The 24,756-nt window shown below is 54.4% G+C and overlaps 1 protein-coding gene across 2 annotated transcripts in view; it reads right to left on the bottom strand.

Annotated features, from left to right (window-relative positions):
* Positions 1–24,756, bottom strand: part of WARS2 (tryptophanyl tRNA synthetase 2, mitochondrial) — a 102,813-nt gene that overhangs the window by 57,052 nt on the left and 21,005 nt on the right. The window contains exon 1 of one of the 2 annotated variants that reach the window (XM_068270984.1): positions 1,142–1,180. The exons of the other annotated variant lie outside the window; for it this stretch is intronic. Within the exon in view, the coding sequence (XP_068127085.1) occupies positions 1,142–1,168 (27 nt within the window). The 5' untranslated portion in view covers positions 1,169–1,180. Of the gene's footprint in view, positions 1–1,141; positions 1,181–24,756 lie in introns of those variants that run through there. 2 annotated transcript variants of the gene reach the window in all.

The following is a 24,756-nucleotide window of genomic DNA, read 5'->3' as shown; positions in this document are numbered from 1 at the left end:
CCTCCACCCCACTAACAACTGCACCTTGCTGTGCATAGCAACCACCGCCCCACTCCCGACTGCACCCTGCTGTGCATAGCAACCACCGCCCCACTCTCAACTGCACCCTGCTGTGCATAGCAACCACCACCCCACTCCCAACTGCACCCTGCTGTGCATAGCAACCACCGCCCCATTCTCAACTGCACCGTGCTGTGCATCGCAACCACCGCCCCACTCCCCAACTGCACCCTGCTGTGCATAGCAACCACCGCCCCACTCCCCAACTGCACCCTGCTGTGCATAGCAACCACCGCCCTACTCCCGAATGCACCCTGCTGTGCATAGCAACCACCGCCCACTCTCAACTGCACCCTGCTGTGCATAGCAACCACCACCCCACTCCCAACTGCACCCTGCTGTGCATAGCAACCACCGCCCCATTCTCAACTGCACCGTGCTGTGCATCGCAACCACCGCCCCACTCCCCAACTGCACCCTGCTGTGCATAGCAACCACCGCCCCACTCCCAACTGCACCCTGCTGTGCATAGCAACCACCGCCCCACTCCCCAACTGCACCTGGTCCCTGCTGTGCATAGCAACCACCGCCCCACTCCCAACTGCACCCTGCTGTGCATAGCAACCACCGCCCTACTCCCGAATGCACCCTGCTGTGCATAGCAACCACCGCCCACTCCCAACTGCACCCTGCTGTGCATAGCAACCACCGCCCACTCCCAACTGCACCCTGCTGTGCATAGCAGCAACCACCACCCCACTCCCAACTGCACCCTGCTGTGCATAGCAACCACCGCCCCACTCCCCAACTGCACCCTGCTGTGCATAGCAACCACCGCCCCACTCCCCAACTGCACCCTGCTGTGCATAGCAACCACCGCCCCACTCCCTAACTGCACCCTGCTGTGCATAGCAACCACCGCCCCACTCCCCAACTGCACCCCGCTGTGCATAGCAACCGCCGCCCCACTCCCAACTGCATCCGGCTGTGCATAGCAACCACCGCCCCACTCTCAACTGCATCCGGCTGTGCATAGCAACCGATGTTGCTATGCACGTATGGAGAAGTTTGAAGAGGCAGCTTCAAATGTCCCCCAAGTCCCGGCACATGCGGCCTGCAGCTTCGGCAGTGTTGGGCATACCTTCCACACAAGTCCAATGCTGTCCATCCTCTATCGCCGGCTCTTGCATACCTCCTGGTTCCCGTATGTCACATGACATACAGGAAGTATGCCGTGCATTAGAGCCTGCAGGAGGCAAAGTGGATAGATGGGCATTGTTGGACTCCTGCTGGAAGGTTTCCACTAGTCCCTTATCCTCACATCATACGTTCCTCCTGGGTAGGCTCTCACTTGCCTACAGTCATCCCATTATTCCCCTCTGACCAAGAAGGCCACGTGTAGTCCCTGACCCTTCCATCATACTGGAATCATGCTGGCCCCTGCTCCTCCCATCCCATTATACTCACCCGCCCCCCCCCCCCCCCCCCCCCTGGAAGATCCCAGCCCTTCCATTATACTTGTCACCCTTGAGCCTTTCATCCTAGAAAGGCTCCTGCTGGTCCTCCCATCATATCTCCACAGCAAGCCACCTACTGGTCCTTGCTCCTCTCATCACTCACCTCCCCCGGAAGGTCCCAGCCCTTCCATTACACTTGTCAGCCTAGGAAGGCTCTCGCTGGTACTCCAATCACTCCCCTCTCCCCAGGAAGGTTCCTGTTACCCACAGTCATCCCGACATATACACATGCTTGATGCTCTCATCATACCCCCAGGAAGGAACCTGCTGGACACTGCTTTTCCCATCATACTCCCCACCCCAAGAAGCCTTCTGCTGGCCCACGGTCATCCCATCCTATTGTCCTGCCAGTAGTTCCTGATCCTCTTATGTACATCTCCTCACTAGTTTCCGGCCACCAACCCAACCGCAATCTCAGATCTGTACATGAGCTTCTATTAGCCTCCTCTAGAATCACCTTCTCGCATTCATGTACACAAGACTTCTCACATGCTTCACCCCTCCCCAGGAATGCCCTTCCATAGCACATTTGTCACTCTCTAACCTTTGAAATCTTTAAACATTCCCTCAAAACTCGCTTGTTCCGAAAAGCATGCACTCTAACTTAGGACAAAGGCCATTCACCATTTGTCCTAAGGCCAAGTTGCACTCCTACTAAATATCCTAAAAACCAGGGCTGTGGAGTCGGTCCAAAAATCCACCGACTCTGACTCCGACTCCTCAGTTTAGGATTCTACCGACTCTGACTCTGGCTCCTCTACTCCGACTCCTCTAATTTGCATATTACAATTTTGTTGATTAACAGTATGTAACGTGAAATTCGTCTCTTAACTGCCAACGCTTAGGAATTTTACAAGACAACTAAAGTGAAAAGGATATGGAGACTACTATATGTATTCCCTTTAGACTAAAACTAGTCCTTGGTAAGAGTACTTGTAAAAGGTACAGACCGGATCAAAGAACATCTATCAGGCCCTAGGCAATGTAAGTGTGGGTACATGTAAGAATGATGTGCAGGTACTCTGCAGGGGAATGAGGAGATTCTTCCTCTATTACACATTCTTCATGCACAATTTGAACAAGGTTTATGGGTGATAGACAACACCTCTGTGTTCAATGTGCACAGCATTCTCAGTGGATTCCCTGCAGCTATGTGGGGAGTGCATATGTAGAGTATAGTACTACTGTGTAACAAATTAAACCCGAGACAGATGAAATTAAAGTTTTATACATACCTGGGGCTTCCTCCAGCCCCCTTCAGGCTAATCAGTCCCTTGCTGTACTCCTCTGCCACGTGGATCTTCTGCTATGAGTCCAGGTACTTGAGCCAGTCTGGTGTAGTGCGCATGCACACACTCCGCCGCCAGGAGCATACTACACCTGTGCAGCACTATTGCGCAGGTGCAGAACGCTCCTGGCTGTGGAAGCGGCATGCGGCCAGACTGCACTGACTGGCTGAATTACCTGGACTCATAGCAGAAGATCCAAGTGGTGGAGGTGGACAGCGAGGGACTGAATGGCCTGAAGGGGGCTGGAGGAAGCCCCAGGTATGTATAAAGCTTTTCTTTTAATTTGTCTCAGGTACCCTTTAATTCAAAGTCACCAAACCAAATTTTAACAAAATATCAAATTATTTGATTTCATGAGCAAAGAGAGTGCGTACATTTGCATAAATCAGCATCAATACAGAATTATTTCCATCTCATTGACCATCTCTATTAGTGACACGGCTACACATTAGGCTTTATACTAACATGGTGCTAATCTACTTTCTTTACAGAAAAAACACTCCCACCTCCCAGCTATTGTTCCAAATCTACTCCCACAGCCACCTCCACTACATTCCCCATGCTCAAAAAAGGTTAATTAACCTTTTTTGGAAAACATTAACCACACCCATGTCCCGCCCACTGAATTGACCACACCCATGTCCTGCCCATTGAATTACCATTCAAATTGATTGATTATTGTCCCAAAAACTCCTCCCTTTTGGCCAAATTCCATTAAAAAGCATAGAAACGTTTTCTGTCCGTTTTTTGGGGTTAAAAACGGACCGGAAACGGATGCACTTTTTGGTAAAACGGATCCGTTTGCGGTCCGCGGGAGTTCCCCTCAGCACGGACTGCAGCATCCGTCCTGCAACTGGGTCTAGTGTGGACCCACTCTTATTTAGTATATATAAGAGATTCCTGTGTACACATCATATATACAGTCACAATCAGATGTGTATATCTGACTTTAAAAATGAGGGGACTGCTTTATTGCAGCAGCACAAGTAACTACTTTTGATTGGTTTATTTCATTTTTGTGGACTGAGCACAGCTATTACTGTATGTATAAATTATTTATGATGACTATTATCTGAGAAATAGAACATTTTATCATATTTTCTATTTTAATTACAGTTACAAATTCATTAGGAGTCGGAGTTGGTGCATTTTTTCCCGACTCCAGGCACCCAAAATTGCTCCGACTCCATAGCCCTGCTAAAAAAACACTGCCTCTAGATATGATTATATGCTACCCCACCTCTTGTCTTCCCCCCCCCCTCCCCCCATTCCTTTAGATTGTAAGCTCACATGGGCAGGGCTCTCTCCCCCTTTTGTGTCTTGGATTTGTTATACATTTTATTCATGGTGTTACTTTTGTTGCTGTAATTACCAATTCTGCAGTTTGTACCGATTCTGTATTTTGTGGTGTATACCATTGTCTGTATTATTATGTTTGTTTCTTACTTTGTACGATGCCACAGAATTCTGCGGCGCTTTCATAAATCAATAATACCTCATGAAGACCCAATCTGCCTCTCTTCCTGCAAAGTCACCGAACCGACACCTCACCCCTGGGGGGCTGTCCTGGCCTCACCTCTTCTCTGGACAGAATTTCCCACTTCAAAGGCAGCCTCGTCATGTCTGGTGCAGACGTCTGGTCACTGGAGGGGTGACCCCGGCTGAGGGGTATGGGGGGGCAGAGACATGCACCTTCTTCACATTAAGCCATTCAGCATACTGTGGTGGTCCACTGACCCCGATTATGGATGCTGTGGGGGTCACGGAAGAGGGGAGGGAGAGCAGCAGGGCTGTGGGACATTATCATATTAGGGGTAATTGTAGAGTGATTAACCCCTCACTGCCAGCCTTGATAACAGAAGGCTCTACCAAGGAAGGGTTAACGCAGGATTCCCCTACATTGTCTATGTGCTGACAGAATCACGAGACCCCCCCCCATATGTCACTAGTGGCCTTCAAAAATCACCTCAGGCCCTATTGGGGGGAGGGAATGGGACAAGTAGACTTTCATGCTGAAATCTATTGGAAATCCGTCTGCAGTGCGTCGCCAAACAATATCCCTCTCTGATCACATCCAATCAGGGATCTCTCTTATAGTGCCCATACACGGTAGAATCAAAACGTTAGTTTTTTCCGTTTATTTAACCAAAATGATCAAATAGAGTGAAAATCGTAAAGAATCTTTTTGTCGATGGAGAAAAAGCGAAGGATTATTCCATCTGATGGAACATGTTGGAAAAATCTGGGTGATTGACTGTGAAATTGTATTGTGTATGGTATTTTGTATAAAAAACACAAACTTTTTCTTCATAATTGATCGTTTTTCTCAGATTTTTTGGGGGAAAAGACGTTCATGTATGGTACCTCGAAATTAATTTTCAAAAAAATTCTACCAAACAGAATAATCAATCAAATATTTCTGATCAAAAGAAAATTGAAAAGAATTGTACCGTGTATGGGTATCGTTAGGGCTGGATCCCGTTACAAATCACAAAGCGCTATCGCAGTCGCTAGCGGTGTGTGGCGGCGCTTTGTAAGCGGTCTTAGAAGCGATTTCCCTGCTCCTATGCGATACATTCGAGCGTAAACTCTCCCAAAATGCTGCAATCGCTCTAGTGAATTCACCACCATTCACTTTCATTGGCAAAGCATTTTTGGAAATCGCTGGCGATTGTCGGCGATCCAAAAACGCTCACAAAAGCGCTCAAGTGGGCCCTTACGGTTGATTTGGCGGCCATTGTCTTATGTGTGGCCTGCGTAAAGCGTAGTGAGCCCATTACCTGTCTGTTTTCAAACGTGTGCTGCGATCGGATGCAGACTCTGCAGCGAAGGCTGGGCGGCCGTCCCTCGCGTTTTACGAAGACATTACAGCGGCGGATTGTTTTCCTGATCCGGCTGACATCACTTTGTCTTAATGCCTCTAAATTCCTCTAACCTCTTCCAAATGTGTAGCCTCCTCGCCGCAGGCGGGGATACGGTTACTGGCGGAGCCCGGCGTGTCGCTGCGCCCATTACGCTCTAATAACAAGGATCGGCCGCGTCATGATTGCAGCCCGCAGCAAAGTTCTGGTCACTCTTAACCTCATTTAGGGGGTCTCGGGGGAGGGGAGAGGCGGCTGCAACTCATTACATGGGCCGCCTAATCTCCAAAACACGGAGAGGGAGAGAGACTCTCTGTAAATCAGATTTCATCTCTGCCAGCCGCTGACATCCCGACGATAACTGAATTATAGAGGCCTGCCACGCCCTCACACCTCTGCTTCACTGTCTGAGCAGAATACTGAATTAGAGGCCTGCCACGCCCTCACACCTCTGCTTCACTGTCTGAGCAGAATACTGAATTATAGAGGCCTGCCATGCCCTCACACCTCTGCTTCACTGTCTGAGCAGGATACTGAATTATAGAGCCTGCCACGCCCTCACACCTCTGCTTCACTGTCTGAGCAGAATACTGAATTATAGAGCCTGCCACGCCCTCACACCTCTGCTTCACTGTCTGAGCAGAATACTGAATTATAGAGCCTACCACATCTCACACCTCTGCTTCACTGTCTGAGCAGAATACTGAATTATAGAGCCTGCCACGCCCTCACACCTCTGCTTCACTGTCTGAGCAGGATACTGAATTATAGAGCCTGCCACGCCCTCACACCTCTGCTTCACTGTCTGAGCAGGATACTGAATTATAGAGCCTGCCACGCCCTCACACCTCTGCTTCACTGTCTGAGCAGGATAGGACTTTAAGGTAGCCATACATCTAGCAATGATGGGCACATTCAACCAAGAGACAAATCTCTCTCTAATCGAATCTGAGAGGGAAATCTGTTGGCTGCCCATACACCACAGGCCGAAATCTGATCAATTTCATGCTGAAATCGATCAGGAATTGGCCTTGTAACGCCGCATCCGACCGCCTTGCCGACCCGACACTGCCCCCCCTAATGTTTAATGTCCCCCCCGGGTCCCAGCGCACAGGGGCGGCGCCTGGTGGGTGCTTTGATTGCTGAAGCACCCCCTAAAAATCTCCAAGCACCCTATTAGCACCCCCCAAAAAAAAAAACAGGTGCTGATTTGAAATTATTTTTTGAATTTTTTTTTTCGTACAGCGCTGCTCTGTTGCTTTAATTTTTCCCAGACACTAGCCCAGCCCCGTCTAGCACGCCACTCACGCTGCTGTGCTCTGCTCAGGCTCCCCCTTGCTGTGTGCGCCGGGGCGATTGACGTCAGACGTTCCGTGCGCAGGCAGCATAAAACTGCACACGCCGCATGGTGTCGGCGTGGTGAGGGCGGAGCCGTGGGTGTGAGGAGAGAGGGAGTGCGGAGACGAGAGCCGAGCAGTCGAGAGAGAGACCGTCAGTCAGAGCATGGACTGGAGACAGAGAGTGGGGAGCTCTGGAGTCGGAGAGAGGAGAGTCAGTCCCATTGTGTGAGTGAGGGAGGCCCAGTTCAGCGCGGGCATCGGGGGGGGGGGGCGGGGGGGAGGGGTTAAGGTGGGGCCCCTTTTGCTGCGTCATAATCATTGCCTGCCAGCGCTACCTGGGTCGGGGCCAGCTAGGCTGGCTCACTGTAATCCTGTCAGTGTAATGTCCATACTATATTTATATAGCAGTAACATCTTATCAAGCACTTTACAGAGTGCTTAGTCAGGTTCTCGGAAGAGCTCACAATCTAATCCGACCATACTCTTATATCCTACCATATCATTATGTATTTATATAGCACTGGAATATACTCCAGCACTTTACCACGCCCCTCTTTTTAGACCACGCCGCAACACCTAGCCCCCCTTCAAAAGTATCCAGCACCTGCATAGCACCCCCCCAAAAAATTCCTGGAGCCGCCACTGCCAGCGCAAGATATACATTACGTGTCCATGGCTGCCGCTTGTCCTCCGCTGGCTCCAGGCGCACACCGTTCTCCATACACGCGCGTTCCACGTGGTTGCAGGGACGGATCTAGGGGGGGGGGGGGGGCAAGCGGGTATCTTGCCCCAGGCGCAGTTTGTTGAATTCTTAAAAAGGCGGCAAAATGAATGGCAGTTTAGGCGCCAAAACCTGACCTTGCCCCAGGCGCAACTTGGTCTTGTTCCGTCCCTGCGTGGTTGCCTAGTAACGGGGGCCCATGTGTGACATCTGACGTCACACACACACCATTACTAGGCAACCACGTGAGGCGCACATGTTTAAAGTGAATGTGTACCAGTTTAAAAATAAAAGTCAGATACTCACCTAAGGAGAGGGAAGGCTCGGTCCTAATGAGCCTTCCCTCTCCTCTCCCGGTGCCCGGTCCCGCGCAGGATCCCGAGTAGCAGTATTCGACCAGTTCGGTCAAATACTGCCACTTCCGCCACCGAAGGGAGGTTTCGGAAGCCTTCGGGAGCACTCGGGCTTCCGAAGACGGGCCGCTCCATACTATGCATGCGCGAGCGCCCTCTATGACGCGTAGTGCGTAGTATGGAGCGGCCCGTCTTCTGGAGCCCGAGTGCTCCCGAAGACCTCCGAAGTCCCTGCGGCGGCGGACACGAACGGGGAAGCCAGCGCAGCACCGAGGGCACCGGGAGAAGAGAGGGAAGACTCATTAGGACTGAGCCTTCCCTCTCCTTAGGTGAGTATCTGACTTTTTTATTTTTAAACTGGTACCCATTGGCTTTAACATTAGTGGGGACAGCGCTGGTGGTTTTGTTGCACGACCCGATATCGCAAGTTGGCCCTACATCTTGTAGCATGTGAGATCGACTACTGTGACCACATTTCGGCCCCAAATTGGTCGCATTGTCGGCCGTACATGCGTTTGGCGGCACCGATTTTCATTCCAATTCGAAAGAGTTAAATATTAGGTATGTAAGTGGCTGACTCAGTCCTGACTCAGACAGGAAGTGACTACAGTATGACCCTCACTGATAAGAAATTACAACTATAAAACACTTTCCTAGCAGAAAATGGCTTCTGAGAGCAGGAAAGAGATAAAAAGGGGAGTTTCTTATCAGTGGGGGTCACACTGTAGTCACTTCCTGTCTGAGTCAGGACTGAGTTAGCCACTTACATACCTGATATTTAACTCTTTCAGACAGAGAAAGATAAAAATGAACACAGCATAGTTATATGTGTGCTAGGCACTGTACATACACATGTCTATCGCCTCATGTCACATGTCACCTCGGGTATCGTTTAAAGGAAAACTGTAACAAGAGGTATATGGTGCCTGCCTGTTAACTGTCCGTGAAAAAGAGACCTAAAGATGGCCATATATCAAGCGACTTAGCGTCTGATCGACCATCTGATTCGATTATTATAATCGGAATCGGATGAAAATCAGTGCTGCCAAGTGCACACCCTACCGACAATGCAACCAATTGCGGACCGAAATTTGTCGTATTAGTCGATCGGACATGCTGCAAGATGCAGGGCTGACTTGCTCGATCGGGTGCGCGGCAGGAACGGCGAGCGATATCGGGACGAGAGATGAATACGATGGCACCCCCGGTGTTGTTTGCGCAATGTAAATGTGCTGTAGTTGCATTTATACATTACCTGTTTTGTCTCGCGGTGTCCGTCCGTCTTCCGCATTTCTTCAATTATCCACATAGCGTGTATGCAGATAACTGAAGAGAGACGGAAGACAGGCGGACACCGCGAGACAGGACAGGAAATGTATTAACGCACATTACAGCACATTTATACATCACACACACAGCGGCGAGGCGGAGAATGCAGCAAGCTGGTTCGATTCCCGAGACATTTCATGCTGAAATCGATCTGGAATCGGCCTGTAGTGAATGGGCAGCCGACTGGCTGGATGGTGTAATGGTTAAGGGCTCTGCCTCTGACACAGGAGACCAGTGTTTGAATCTCGGCTCTGCCTGTTCAGTAAGCCAGCACCTATTCAGTAGGAGACCTTGGGCCAGTCTCCCTAACACTACTACTGCCTATAGAGCGCCCCCTAGTGGCTGCAGCTCCGCCCTAACCCTGCTACTGCCTATAGAGCGCCCCCTAGTGGCTGCAGCTCTGGCCTAACACTGCTACTGCCTATAGAGCACCCCCTAGTGGCTGCAGCTCTGGCCTAACACTGCTACTGCCTATAGAGCACCCCCTAGTGGCTGCAGCTCTGGCCTAACACTGCCATTGCCTATAGAGCGCGCCCTAGTGACTGCAGCTCTGGTGCTTTGAGTCCGCCAGGAGAAAAGCGCAATATAAGTGTTTGTCTTTAGCCGACAGATCTTTCTCCGATCATATTTGATCAAGGAGAGATCTGCCTCTTGGTCCAATCTGCCCATCATTGCTAGATGTATGGCTGCCTTTAGCCACAGCCCCTGAACAAGCATGCAGCAGATCAGGTGCTCCGACTGAAGTGTGACCAGATTAGCTGCATGCTTGTTTCAGGTGTGTGATTCAGCCACTACTGCAGCCAAGAGATCAGCAGGACGGCCAGGCAACTGGTATTGATTAAAAGGAAATAAATATGGCAGCCTCCATATCCCTCTCACTTCAGGTGTGCGTTCAGGATAGTGTGGGCGCCTCCAAAACATTTATTCCAGCTATAATTCTGTATTTGGATCCAACAATGTGAATGCCTTGTATGAGCTTGATTCACTAAACCCTGAGAACTGATATCACGGTGGCACTAGCATTTTGCGTAACGTTTTTTCACGCGCAATCGCAAATTTTCATGTGCAAACATGAAAAACATTACGCGTGTTAACGTGCGCAAAACGCTAGCGCGACCGTGATATCAGTTACCACGGTTTCGTGAATCAAGCCCCATGTGTGTTGAGGCAGTTGGTGCTGAAGATTGTTCACCGATAGTTCCTTCTTATCGATCTGCACGGTGGAATTTACTTGTTGATTGCAGTAGAGTAGAGAGAAAAAATTGTGTGATACAATTGTACAGTTAATGGGAACTCGTGTCCATGAACGGTATAATTTTTCCATCATATTCGATCCTATGATTGAATTGTATAGAAAACTGTGCTTTGTGTGGCACAGATCGATGTGAACTGATTCTTTGGTCGATTGGAAAAGGAAACAATATTGATCCGAAAGTTGTGTTTTATGATCGAAGAATCGGATTGTACAACCTTCTTCAGGCCCTCCACACACCGCAAGTCCGATTTGTGATTCCGATTTTTCCTGAATGCTATCAAAACAAAAACGCAGAAAAAACGCAACATGCAGTACCGATTCAAAATTGCAAATTGGAATCGCATGTAAAATCGCATCAAAATCGTATCGCATGGAGTGTGCAAGAGGTCTACATCGTTCCAACAATGAAAACAATCGATAATTGCCTTTCGATTAGTTTTGATTGTTCAAATTGCACCTCAAAAAAAAAAAATCGAATCTGAAGGAAAAATTGTACCATTAATACGAACCTTTATGCGGGGTAAACACCATACGTTTTTCCTGTAGATAGATGGATTCGATAGATAATTTCCGACATATCCGATATTCCTTCCGATCGATTCTACGCTCGATTTATCATAGAAGTGAATGGAAGAAGATAAGAAAAACGAGCAGAAGATAAGAAAATCGAGCGTAAAACCGTATTGTGTGTACTCAGTAATACTGTAATATCTCAGCACTGAATTGCCTGGGTTTGACGTTCTGAGTGATTCTGGTCATTAAGTTGTTTATAGAGAGGTCCCCCTCCCCCCCTCGCCGTGCAGCAGGACACCTTCTGTGGATGATGATTTTTTTATATGGTCTTGTATAAACGCTGTTATTACATTAGCTTTGCCGTAAGCGGGGCTGCTCTTATCACTTGACGTGAGTTGTGCTGTAATAAGGCTGCTGGGGGTCACTGGAGAGCACCGCGGTCAATATGAAAGGGCGGCCCCCGTGGCCCGGCGCTCTGCTACGGGTCATGTGATTCCCCCGTGGCCTGTAACGCCCTTAATCTGTTGCTAATGAGTCTCGTCACCTCAGACAGTGCGGGGAAGCGGAGGGAGACGGCGGGGCGCTCGGCCTGCACAGGGATGGTTCCCTTTTTTTTTATCGAGTTACATTTTTCTGGAGGGGTTTGGGGGTCTTTTAGTGAAAGCAGGCCTGTGTAACCCAATAAGGGGTCTGCCAGGAGGGCCTGACGATAGACGTGTCAGAGGTGTCAGGGCCTGAGGGGGCCGCAGCGGAGAATGAGAAACATGAAGAGCTGGTAACAGGAAGCACCGTCTGCCTTTCAGCAGCCCGGCCTGAAACAACAAACACTGGGCCACACCGTGCCCGCGACGCACGCCTGATCCACTAGCATCCTATGCTGCCTGCTACGGGACCCCGCCATGTTCCTGCGCTGCACGCCACGAGACGCCGCTATACTCCTACACTGCACGCCACGGGACGCACGCCTGATCCACTTGCATCCTATGCTGCGCGACTCGGGACGCCGCCATATTCCTGCGCTGCAAGCCACGAGACGCACGCCTGATCCACTAGCTTCCTATGCTGCCCGCCACGGGACGCCGCCATATTCCTGCGCTTCAAGCCACGGGATGCCGCCATATTCCTGCGCTGCACACCACGAGACGCACGCCTGATCCACTAGCTTCTTATTCTGCCCGCCACGGGACGCCGCCATATTCCTGTGCTACAAGCCACGGGATGCCGCCATATTCCTGCGCTGCACACCACGAGACGCACGCCTGATCCACTAGCATCCTATGCTGCCTGCTACGGGACCCCGCCATGTTCCTGCGCTGCAAGCCACGGGATGCCGCCATATTCCTGCGCTGCACACCACGAGACGCACGCCTGATCCACTAGCTTCTTATGCTGCCTGCCACGGGACGCCGCCATATTCCTGCGCTACAAGCCACGGGATGCCGCCATATTCCTGCGCTGCACACCACGAGACGCACGCCTGATCCACTAGCATCCTATGCTGCCTGCTACGGGACCCCGCCATGTTCCTGCGCTGCACACCACGAGACGCCGCTATACTCCTACACTGCACGCCACGGGACGCACGCCTGATCCACTAGCATCCTATGCTGCCCGCCACGGGACGCCGCCATGTTCCTGCGCTGCACGCCACGAGACGCTGCTATACTCCTACACTGCACGCCACGGGACGCACGCCTGATCCACTAGCATCCTATGCTGCCCGCCACGGGACGCCGCCATGTTCCTGCGCTGCACGCCACGAGACGCCGCTATACTCCTACACTGCACGCCACGGGACGCACGCCTGATCCACTAGCATCCTATGCTGCCCGCCACGGGACGCCGCCATGTTCCTGCGCTGCACGCCACGAGACGCTGCTATACTCCTACACTGCACGCCACGGGACGCACGCCTGATCCACTAGCATCCTATGCTGCCCGCCACGGGACGCCGCCATGTTCCTGCGCTGCACGCCACGAGACGCCGCTATACTCCTACACTGCACGCCACGGGACGCACGCCTGATCCACTAGCATCCTATGCTGCCCGCCACGGGACGCCGCCATGTTCCTGCGCTGCACGCCACGAGACGCTGCTATACTCCTACACTGCACGCCACGGGACGCACGCCTGATCCACTAGCATCCTATGCTGCCCGCCACGGGACGCCGCCATGTTCCTGCGCTGCACGCCACGAGACGCTGCTATACTCCTACACTGCACGCCACGGGACGCACGCCTGATCCACTAGCATCCTATGCTGCCCGCCACGGGACGCCGCCATGTTCCTGCGCTGCACGCCACGAGACGCCGCTATACTCCTACACTGCACGCCACGGGACGCACGCCTGATCCACTAGCATCCTATGCTGCCCGCCACGGGACGCCGCCATGTTCCACGCGCTGCACGCCACGAGACGCTGCTATACTCCTACACTGCACGCCACGGGACGCACGCCTGATCCACTAGCATCCTATGCTGCCCGCCACGGGACGCCGCCATGTTCCTGCGCTGCACGCCACGAGACGCCGCTATACTCCTACACTGCACGCCACGGGACGCACGCCTGATCCACTAGCATCCTATGCTGCCCGCCACGGGACGCCGCCATGTTCCTGCGCTGCACGCCACGAGACGCCGCTATACTCCTACACTGCACGCCGCGGGATGCACGCCTGATCCACTAGCATCCTATGCTGCCCGCCACGGGATGCCGCCATGTTCCTGCGCTGCACGCCACGAGATGCCGCTATACTCCTACACTACACGCCACGGGACGCACGCCTGATCCACTAGCGTCCTATGCTGCCCGTCACGGGACACTGCCATGTTCCTGCGCTGCACGCCACGAGACGCCGCTATACTCCTACACTGCACGCTACGGGACGCACGCCTGATCCACTAGCATCCTATGCTGCCCGCCACGGGACGCCGCCATGTTCCTGCGCTGCACGCCACGAGACGCCGCTATACTCCTACACTGCACGCCACGGGACGCACGTCTGATCCACTAGCATCCTATGCTGCCCGCCACGGGACGCCGCCATGTTCCTGCGCTGCACGCCACGAGACGCCGCTATACTCCTACACTGCACGCCACGGGACGCTATATTCCTGCGCTGTACGCCACGAGACTCCTCCATATACCCGTGCTGCCTGTCACGAGGCACTGCTATATTCTTGCGCTGCATGCCACGGGACGCTATATTCCTGCGCTGTAAGCCAAGAGACGCACACCTGATACACTAGCATCCTATGCTGGCCGCCACGAGACACCGCTATATTCCTGTGCTGCACGCCACGAGACACCGCTATATTCCTGCGCTGCATGCCACGAGACGCCGCTATATTCCTGCACTGCATGCCACGAGATGCCGCTATATTCCTGCGCTGCATGCCACGAGACACCACTATATTCCTGCGCTGCACGCCACGAGACACCGCTATATTCCTGCGCTGCACGCCACGAGACACCGCTATATTCCTGTGCTGCATGCCACGAGACACTGCTATATTCCTGCGCTGCACGCCACGAGACGCTGCTATATTCCTGCGCTGCATGCCACGAGACACCGCTATATTCCTACACGGCACGCCACGAGACGCTGCTATATTCCTGTGCGGCACGCCACGAGACACTGCTATATTCCTGCGCTGCCCGCCATGAGACACCGCTATATTCCTGCGCTGCATGCCACGAGACACCGATATATTCCTGCGCTGCACACCACGAGACACCGCTATATTCCTGCGCTGCACGCCACGAGACACCGCTATATTCCTGCGCTGCACGCCACGAGACGCTGCTATATTCCTGCGCTGCATGCCACGAGACACCGCTATATTCCTGTGCTACACGCCACGAGATGCCGATATATTCCTGTGCTGCACACCACGAGACACCGCTATATTCCTGCGCTGCACGCCACGAGATGCCGCTATATTCCTGCGCTGCACGCCACGAGACGCTGCTATATTCCTGCGCTGCATGCCACAAAGCATCGCTATATTCCTGCGCTGCATGCCATGAGACACTGCTATATTCCTGCTCTGCCCTCCACGAGACATCGCTATATTCCTACACTGCATGCCACGAGACGCCGCTATATTCCTGCGCTGCATGCCACGAGACGCTGCTATATTCCTGCGCTGCATGCCACGAGACACCGCTATATTCCTGCGCTGCACGCCACGAGGCGCCGCTATATTCCTGCGCTGCACGCCACGAGACGCTGCTATATTCCTGCGCTGCATGCCATGAGACATCGCTATATTCCTACACTGCATGCCACGAGATGCCGCTATATTCCTGCGCTGCATGCCACGAGACACCGCTATATTCCTGTGCGGCATGCCTTGAGACATAGCTATATTCCTGTGCTGCATGCCACGAGACGCTGCTATATTCCTGCGCTGCAGGCCACGAGACACCGCTATATTCCTGCGCTGCATGCCACGAGACACCGCTATATTCCTGCGCTGCATGCCACGAGACATCGCTATATTCCTGCGCTGCACGCCACGAGACACAGCTATATTCCTGCGCTGCATGCCACGAGGCGCCGCTATATTCCTGCGCTGCACGCCACGAGACGCCGCTATATTCCTGCACTGCATGCCACGAGACACTGCTATATTCCTGCTCTGCACGCCACGAGACACCGCTATATTCCTACGCTGCATGCCACGAGACATCGCTATATTCCTACGCTGCATGCCACGAGACGCTGCTATATTCCTGCGCTGCAGGCCACGAGACACCGCTATATTCCTGCGCTGCATGCCACGAGACACCGCTATATTCCTGCGCTGCATGCCACGAGACATCGCTATATTCCTGCGCTGCACGCCACGAGACACAGCTATATTCCTGCGCTGCATGCCACGAGGCGCCGCTATATTCCTGCGCTGCACGCCACGAGACGCCGCTATATTCCTGCACTGCATGCCACGAGACACTGCTATATTCCTGCTCTGCACGCCACGAGACGCTGCTATATTCCTGCGCTGCATGCCACAAGATGCCGCTATATTCCTGCGCTGAATGCCACGTGACATCGCTATATTCCTGCGCTGCACGCCACGAGACACCGCTATATTCCTGCGCTGCACGCCACTAGACACCGCTATATTCCTGCGCTGCACGCCACGAGACGCCGCTATATTCCTGCGCTGCATGCCACGAGACGCCGCTATATTCCTGCGCTGCATGCCACGTGACATCGCTATATTCCTGCGCTGCACGCCACGAGACACCGCTATATTCCTGCGCTGCACGCCACGAGACACCGCTATATTCCTGCGCTGCACGCCACGAGACACCGCTGTATTCCTGCGCTGCACGCCACGAGACACCGCTATATTCCTGAGCTGCATGCCACGAGACACAGCTATATTCCTGCGCTGCATGCCACGAGACACCGCTATATTCCTGCGCTGCACGCATTGAGACACCGCTATATTCCTGCGCTGCATGCCACGAGACACCGCTATATTCCTGCGCTGCACACCACGAGACACCGCTATATTCCTGTGCTACACGCCACGAGACGCTGCTATATTCCTGCGCTGCACGCCACGAGACATTGCTATATTCCTGTGCTGCACGCCACGAGACACCGCTATATTCCTGTGCTGCACGCCACGAGACGCTGCTATATTCCTGCGCTGCATGCCACGAGACATCGCTATATTCCTGCGCTGCACGCCACGAGACGCCGCTATATTCCTGTGCTGCATGCCACGAGACACCGCTATATTCCTGCGCTGCACGCCACGAGACATAGCTATATTCCTACGCTGCAGGCCACGAGACACCGCTATATTCCTGTGCTGCACGCCACGAGACGCTGCTATATTCCTGCGCTGCATGCCACGAGACATCGCTATATTCCTGCGCTGCACGCCACGAGACGCCGCTATATTCCTGTGCTGCATGCCACGAGACACCGCTATATTCCTGCGCTGCACGCCACGAGACACCGCTATATTCCTGTGCTGCACGCCACGAGACATCGCTATATTCCTACGCTGCAGGCCACGAGACACCGCTATATTCCTGTGCTGCACGCCACAAGATGCTACTATATTCCTGCGCTGCATGCCACGAGACATCGCTATATTCCTGCGCTGCACGCCACGAGACGCCGCTATATTCCTGTGCTGCATGCCACGAGACATCGCTATATTCCTGCGCTGCACGCCACGAGATGCCGCTATATTCCTGCGCTGCACACCACGAGACACAGCTATATTCCTGTGCTGCACACCACGAGACAGCGCTATATTCCTGCGCTGCACGCCATGAGACGCTGCTATATTCCTGCGCTGCACGCCACGAGACACCACTATATTCCTGTGCTGCACGCCACGAGACGCTGCTATATTCCTGCGCTGCATGCCACGAGACATCGCTATATTCCTGCGCTGCACGCCACGAGACGCCGCTATATTCCTGCGCTGCACGCCACGAGACACTGCTATATTCCTGCGCTGCATGCCACGAGACATCGCTATATTCCTGCGCTGCAGGCCACGAGACCGCTATATTCCTGAGCTGCACGCCACGAGACGCCGCTATATTCCTGCGCTGCACGCCACGAGACACTGCTATATTCCTGCGCTGCACGCCACGAGACACCGCTATATTCCTGTGCTGCACGCCACGAGACACCGCTATATTCCTGCGCTGCATGCCACGAGACATCGCTATATTCCTGCGCTGCACGCCACGAGACGCCGCTATATTCCTGCGCTGCACGCCACGAGACGCCGCTATATTCCTGCGCTACACACCACGAGACGCCGCTATATTCCTGCGCTGCATGCCACGAGACGGCGCTATATTCCTGCGCTGCACGCCACGAGACACCGCTATATTCCTGCGCTGCACGCCACGAGACAACGCTATATTCCTGCGCTGCACGCCACGAGACACTGCTATATTCCTGCGCTGCACGCCACGAGACACCGCTATATTCCTGCGCTACATGCCACGAGACACCGCTATATTCCTGCGTTGCACGCCATGAGACACCGCTATATTCCTGCGCTGCATGCCACGAGACGCCGCTATATTCCTGCGCTGCACGCCACGAGACACCGCTATATTCCTGCGCTGCATGGCACGAGACGCCGCTATATTCCTGTGCTGCACGCCACGAGACGCTGCTATATTCCTGCGCTGCATGCCACGAGACATCGCTATATTCCTGCGCTGCACGCCACGAGACGCCGCTATATTCCTGCGCTGCACGCCACGAGACACTGCTATATTCCTGCGCTGCATGCCACGAGACATCGCTATATTCCTGCGCTGCAGGCCACGAGACATCGCTATATTCCTGCGCTGCACGCCACGAGACGCCGCTATATTTCTGCGCTGCACGCCACGAGACACTGCTATATTCCTGCGCTGCATGCCACGAGACATCGCTATATTCCTGCGCTGCAGGCCACGAGACACCGCTATATTCCTGTGCTGCACGCCACGAGACGCTGCTAAATTCCTGCGCTGCATGCCACGAGACACCGCTATATTCCTGCGCTGCACGCCACGAGACACCGCTATATTCCTGTGCTGCACGCCACGAGACACTGCTATATTCCTGCGCTGCATGCCACGAGACATCGCTATATTCCTGCGCTGCACGCCACGAGACGCCGCTATATTCCTGCGCTGCACGCCACGAGACGCCGCTATATTCCTGCGCTACACACCACGAGACGCCGCTATATTCCTGCGCTGCATGCCACGAGACACCGCTATATTCCTGCGCTGCACACCACGAGACACCGCTATATTCCTGCGCTGCACGCCACGAGACGCCGCTATATTCCTGCGCTGCACGCCACGAGACACCGCTATATTCCTGTGCTGCACGCCACGAGACACCGCTATATTCCTGAGCTGCACGCCACGAGACACCGCTATATTCCTGCGCTGCATGCCACGAGACATCGCTATATTCTTGCGCTGCACGCCACGAGACACTGCTATACTCCTGCGCTGCACGCCACGAGATGCCGCTATATTCCTGCGCTGCACGCCAGGAGACGCTGCTATATTCCTGCGCTGCACGCCAGGAGACGCTGCTATATTACTGCGCTGCATGCCACGAGACATCGCTATATTCCTGCGCTGCACGCCACGAGACGCCGCTATATTCCTGCGCTGCACGCCACGAGACACCGCTATATTCCTGCGCTGCACGCCACGAGACACCGCTATATTCCTGCGCTGCACGCCACGAGACACTGCTATATTCCTGCGCTGCACGCCACGAGACACCGCTATATTCCTGCGCTACATGCCACGAGACACCGCTATATTCCTGCGCTGCACGCCATGAGACACCGCTATATTCCTGCGCTGCATGCCACGAGACGCCGCTATATTCCTGCGCTGCACGCCACGAGACACCGCTATATTCCTGCGCTGCATGGCACGAGACGCCGCTATATTCCTGCGCTGCATGCCACGAGACGCTGCTATACTCCTGCGCTGCACGCCACGAGACACCGCTATACTCCTGCGCTGCACGCCACGAGACACCGCTATATTCCTGCGCTGCATGCCACGAGACACCGCTATATTCCTGCGCTGCATGCCACGAGACGCCGCTATATTCCTGCGCTGCACGCCACGAGACACCGCTATATTCCTGCGCTGCATGGCACGAGACGCCGCTATATTCCTGCGCTGCATGCCACGAGACGCTGCTATACTCCTGCGCTGCACGCCACGAGACACCGCTATACTCCTGCGCTGCACGCCACGAGACGCCGCTATATTCCTGCGCTGCACGCCACGAGATGCCGCTATATTCCTGCGCTGCACGCCAGGAGACGCTGCTATATTCCTGCGCTGCACGCCAGGAGACGCTGCTATATTACTGCGCTGCATGCCACGAGACATCGCTATATTCCTGCGCTGCACGCCACGAGACGCCGCTATATTCCTGCGCTGCACGCCACGAGACGCCGCTATATTCCTGCGCTGCACGCCACGAGACACCGCTATATTCCTGCGCTGCACGCCACGAGACACTGCTATATTCCTGCGCTGCACGCCACGAGACACCGCTATATTCCTGCGCTACATGCCACGAGACACCGCTATATTCCTGCGCTGCACGCCATGAGACACCGCTATATTCCTGCGCTGCATGCCACGAGACGCCGCTATATTCCTGCGCTGCACGCCACGAGACACCGCTATATTCCTGCGCTGCATGGCACGAGACGCCGCTATATTCCTGCGCTGCACGCCACGAGACACTGCTAAATTCCTGCGCTGCACGCCACGAGACGCTGCTATATTCCTGCGCTGCATGCCACAAGACACAGCTATATTCCTGCGCTGCATGCCACGAGACACCGCTATATTCCTGCGCTGCACGCCATGAGACACCGCTATATTCCTGCGCTGCACGCCACGAGACGCTGCTATATTCCTGTGCTACACGCCACGAGACACCGCTATATTCCTGCGCTGCACGCCACGAGACACTGCTAAATTCCTGCGCTGCATGCCACGAGACACAGCTATATTCCTGCGCTGCATGCCACGAGACACCGCTATATTCCTGCGCTGCACGCCACGAGACATCGCTATATCCCTGTGCTCCATGCCACGAGGCACTGCTATATTCCTGTGCTGCATGCCACGAGGCACCGCTATATTCCTGAGCTGCACACCACGAGACACCGCTATATTCCTGCGCTGCACGCCACGAGGCACCGCTATATTCCTGAGCTGCCCTCCACGAGACACCGATATATTCCTGCGCTGCACGCCACGAGGCACCGCTATATTCCTGCGCTGCAGGCCACGAGACACTGCTATATTCCTGCGCTGCATGCCACGAGACACTGCTATATTCCTGCGCTGCCCGCCATGAGACACTGCTATATTCCTGCGCTGCACGCCACGAGACACTGCTATATTCCTGTGCTGCATGCCACGTGACATCGCTATATTCCTGCGCTACACACCACGAGACACCGCTATATTCCTGCGCTGCATGCCATGAGACAGCGCTATATTCCTGCACTGCATGCCACGAGACACCGATATATTCCTGCGCTGCCCGCCATGAAACAGCGCTATATTCCTGCGCTGCATGCCACGAGACACCACTATATTCCTACACTGCACGCCACGAGACACCGATATATTCCTGCGCTGCCCGCCATGAGACAGCGCTATATTCCTGCGCTGCATGCCACGAGTCACCGATATATTCCTGCGCTGCCCGCCATGAGACAGCGCTATATTCCTACACTGCACGCCACGAGACACCGCTATATTCCTGCGCTGCATGCCACGAGGCACCGCTATATTCCTGTGCTGCACGCCACGAGACGCCGCTATATTCCTGCGCTGCATGCCATGAGACACCGCTATATTCCTGCGCTGCACGCCACGAGACACCGCTATATTCCTGCGCTGCATGCCACGAGATGCCGCTATATTCCTGCGCTGCATGCCACGAGACACCGATATATTCCTGCGCTGCACGCCACGAGGCACCGCTATATTCCTGCTCTGCCCTCCACGAGACATCGATATATTCCTGTGCTGCATGCCACGAGACACCGATATATTCCTGCGCTGCACGCCACGAGACGCCGCTATATTCCTGCGCTGCATGCCACGAGACGCCGCTATATTCCTGCGCTGCATGCCACGAGACACCGCTATATTCCTGCGCTGCATGCCACGAGACACCGATATATTCCTGCGCTGCATGCCACGAGACACCGATATATTCCTGCGCTGCACGCCACGAGGCACCGCTATATTCCTGCTCTGCCCTCCACGAGACATCGATATATTCCTGTGCTGCATGCCACGAGACACCGCTATATTCCTGCGCTGCACGCCACGAGACACCGCTATATTCCTGCGCTGCATGCCACGAGACACCGATATATTCCTGCGCTGCACACCACGAGACGCCGCTATATTCCTGCGCTGCACGCCATGAGACACCGCTATATTCCTGCGCTGCACGCCACATCGCTATATTCCTGCGCTGCATGCCACGAGACACCGATATATTCCTGCGCTGCACACCACGAGGCACCGCTATATTCCTGTGCTGCACGCCATGAGACACCGCTATATTCCTGCGCTGCACGCCACGAGACACCGATATATTCCTGCGCTGCATGCCACGAGACACCGATATATTCCTGCGCTGCACGCCACGAGACACCGCTATATTCCTGCGCTGCATGCCACGAGACACCGCTATATTCCTGAGCTGCACGCCACGAGACACCGCTATATTCCTGCGCTGCATGCCACGAGACACCGCTATATTCCTGCGCTGCATGCCACGAGACACCGCTATATTCCTGCGCTGCACGCCACGAGACACCGATATATTCCTGCGCTGCAGGCCACAAGACACCGCTATATTCCTGCGCTGCATGCCACGAGACACCGATATATTCCTGCGCTGCATGCCACGAGATGCCGCTATATTCCTGCGCTGCACGCCACGAGACACTGCTATATTCCTGCGCTGCACACCACGAGACACCGCTATATTCCTGCGCTGCACGCCACGAGACACCGATATATTCCTGCGCTGCAGGCCACAAGACACCGCTATATTCCTGCGCTGCATGCCACGAGACACCGATATATTCCTGCGCTGCATGCCACGAGATGCCGCTATATTCCTGCGCTGCACGCCACGAGACACTGCTATATTCCTGCGCTGCACGCCACGAGACACTGCTATATTCCTGCGCTGCATACCACGAGACATAGCTATATTCCTGCGCTGCATGCCGCGAGACGCCGCTATATTCCTGCGCTGCATGCCACGAGACACCGCTATATTCCTGCGCTGCATTCCACGAGACACCGCTATATTCCTGCGCTACACACCACGAGACGCCGCTATATTCCTGCGCTGCATGCCACGAGACACCGCTATATTCCTGCGCTGCATGCCACGAGACATAGCTATATTCCTGCGCTGCATGCCACGAGACACCGCTATATTCCTGCGCTGCACGCCACGAGACATAGCTATATTCCTGCGCTGCATGCCACGAGACACCGCTATATTCCTGCGCTGCACGCCACGAGACACCGCTATATTCCTGCGCTGCACGCCATGAGACATCGCTATATTCCTGTGCTGCACGCCACGAGACACCGCTATATTCCTGTGCTGCACACCACGAGACATAGCTATATTCCTGCACTGCACGCCACGAGACACCGCTATATTCCTGCGCTGCATGCCACGAGACACCGCTATATTCCTGCGCTGCACACCACGAGACACCGCTATATTCCTGTGCTGCACGCCACGAGACAACGCTATATTCCTGCGCTGCATGCCACGAGACATCGCTATATTCCTGCGCTGCACGCCACGAGACACCGCTATATTCCTGTGCTGCACGCCACGAGACACCGCTATATTCCTGAGCTGCACGCCACGAGACACCGCTATATTCCTGCGCTGCATGCCACGAGACACCGCAATATTCCTGCGCTACACGCCACGAGATGCCGCTATATTCCTGCGCTGCATGCCACGAGGCACCGCTATATTCCTGCGTTACACACCACGAGATGCCGCTATATTCCTGCGCTACACACCACGAGATGCCGATATATTCCTGTGCTGCATGCCACGAGACACCACTATATTCCTGTGCTGCACGCCACGAGATGCCGCTATATTCCTGCGCTGCACACCACGAGACGCCGCTATATTCCTGCGCTGCATGCCACGAGACACCGCTATATTCCTGCGCTGCACACCACGAGACACCGCTATATTCCTGCGCTGCACACCACAAGACACCGCTATATTCCTGCGCTGCATGCCACGAGACACCGCTATATTCCTGCGCTGCATGCCACGAGATGCCGCTATATTCCTGCGCTGCACGCCACGAGAAACCGATATATTCCTGCGCTGCATGCCACGAGACACCGCTATATTCCTGCGCTGCACGCCACGAGACACCGCTATATTCCTGCGCTGCATGCCATGAGACATCACTATATTCCTGCGCTGCACGCCACGAGATGCCGCTATATTCCTGCGCTGCATGCCACGAGAAACCGATATATTCCTGCGCTGCATGCCACGAGACACCGATATATTCCTGTGCTGCACGCCATGAGACACCGCTATATTCCTGCGCTGCACGCCACGAGACACCGCTATATTCCTGCGCTGCACGCCACGAGACACCGCTATACTCCTGCGCTGCACGCCACGAGACATAGCTATATTCCTGTGCTACACGCCACGAGACGCTGCTATATTCCTGCGCTGCACGCCACGAGACACCGCTATATTCCTGCGCTGCCCGCCACGAGACACCGCTATATTCCTGTGCTACACGCCACGAGACGCTGCTATATTCCTGCGCTGCACGCCACGAGACACCGCTATATTCCTGCGCTGCCCGCCACGAGACACCGCTATATTCCTGTGCTACACGCCACGAGACGGTGCTATATTCCTGCGCTGCACGCCACGAGACACCGTTATATTCCTGCGCTACACGCCACGAGACGCTGCTATATTCC

This window comes from Hyperolius riggenbachi, chromosome 2, assembly GCF_040937935.1.
Source record: "Hyperolius riggenbachi isolate aHypRig1 chromosome 2, aHypRig1.pri, whole genome shotgun sequence".
Lineage (NCBI taxonomy): Eukaryota > Metazoa > Chordata > Amphibia > Anura > Hyperoliidae > Hyperolius > Hyperolius riggenbachi.
This window is presented reverse-complemented; position numbering and strand designations above follow the sequence as displayed.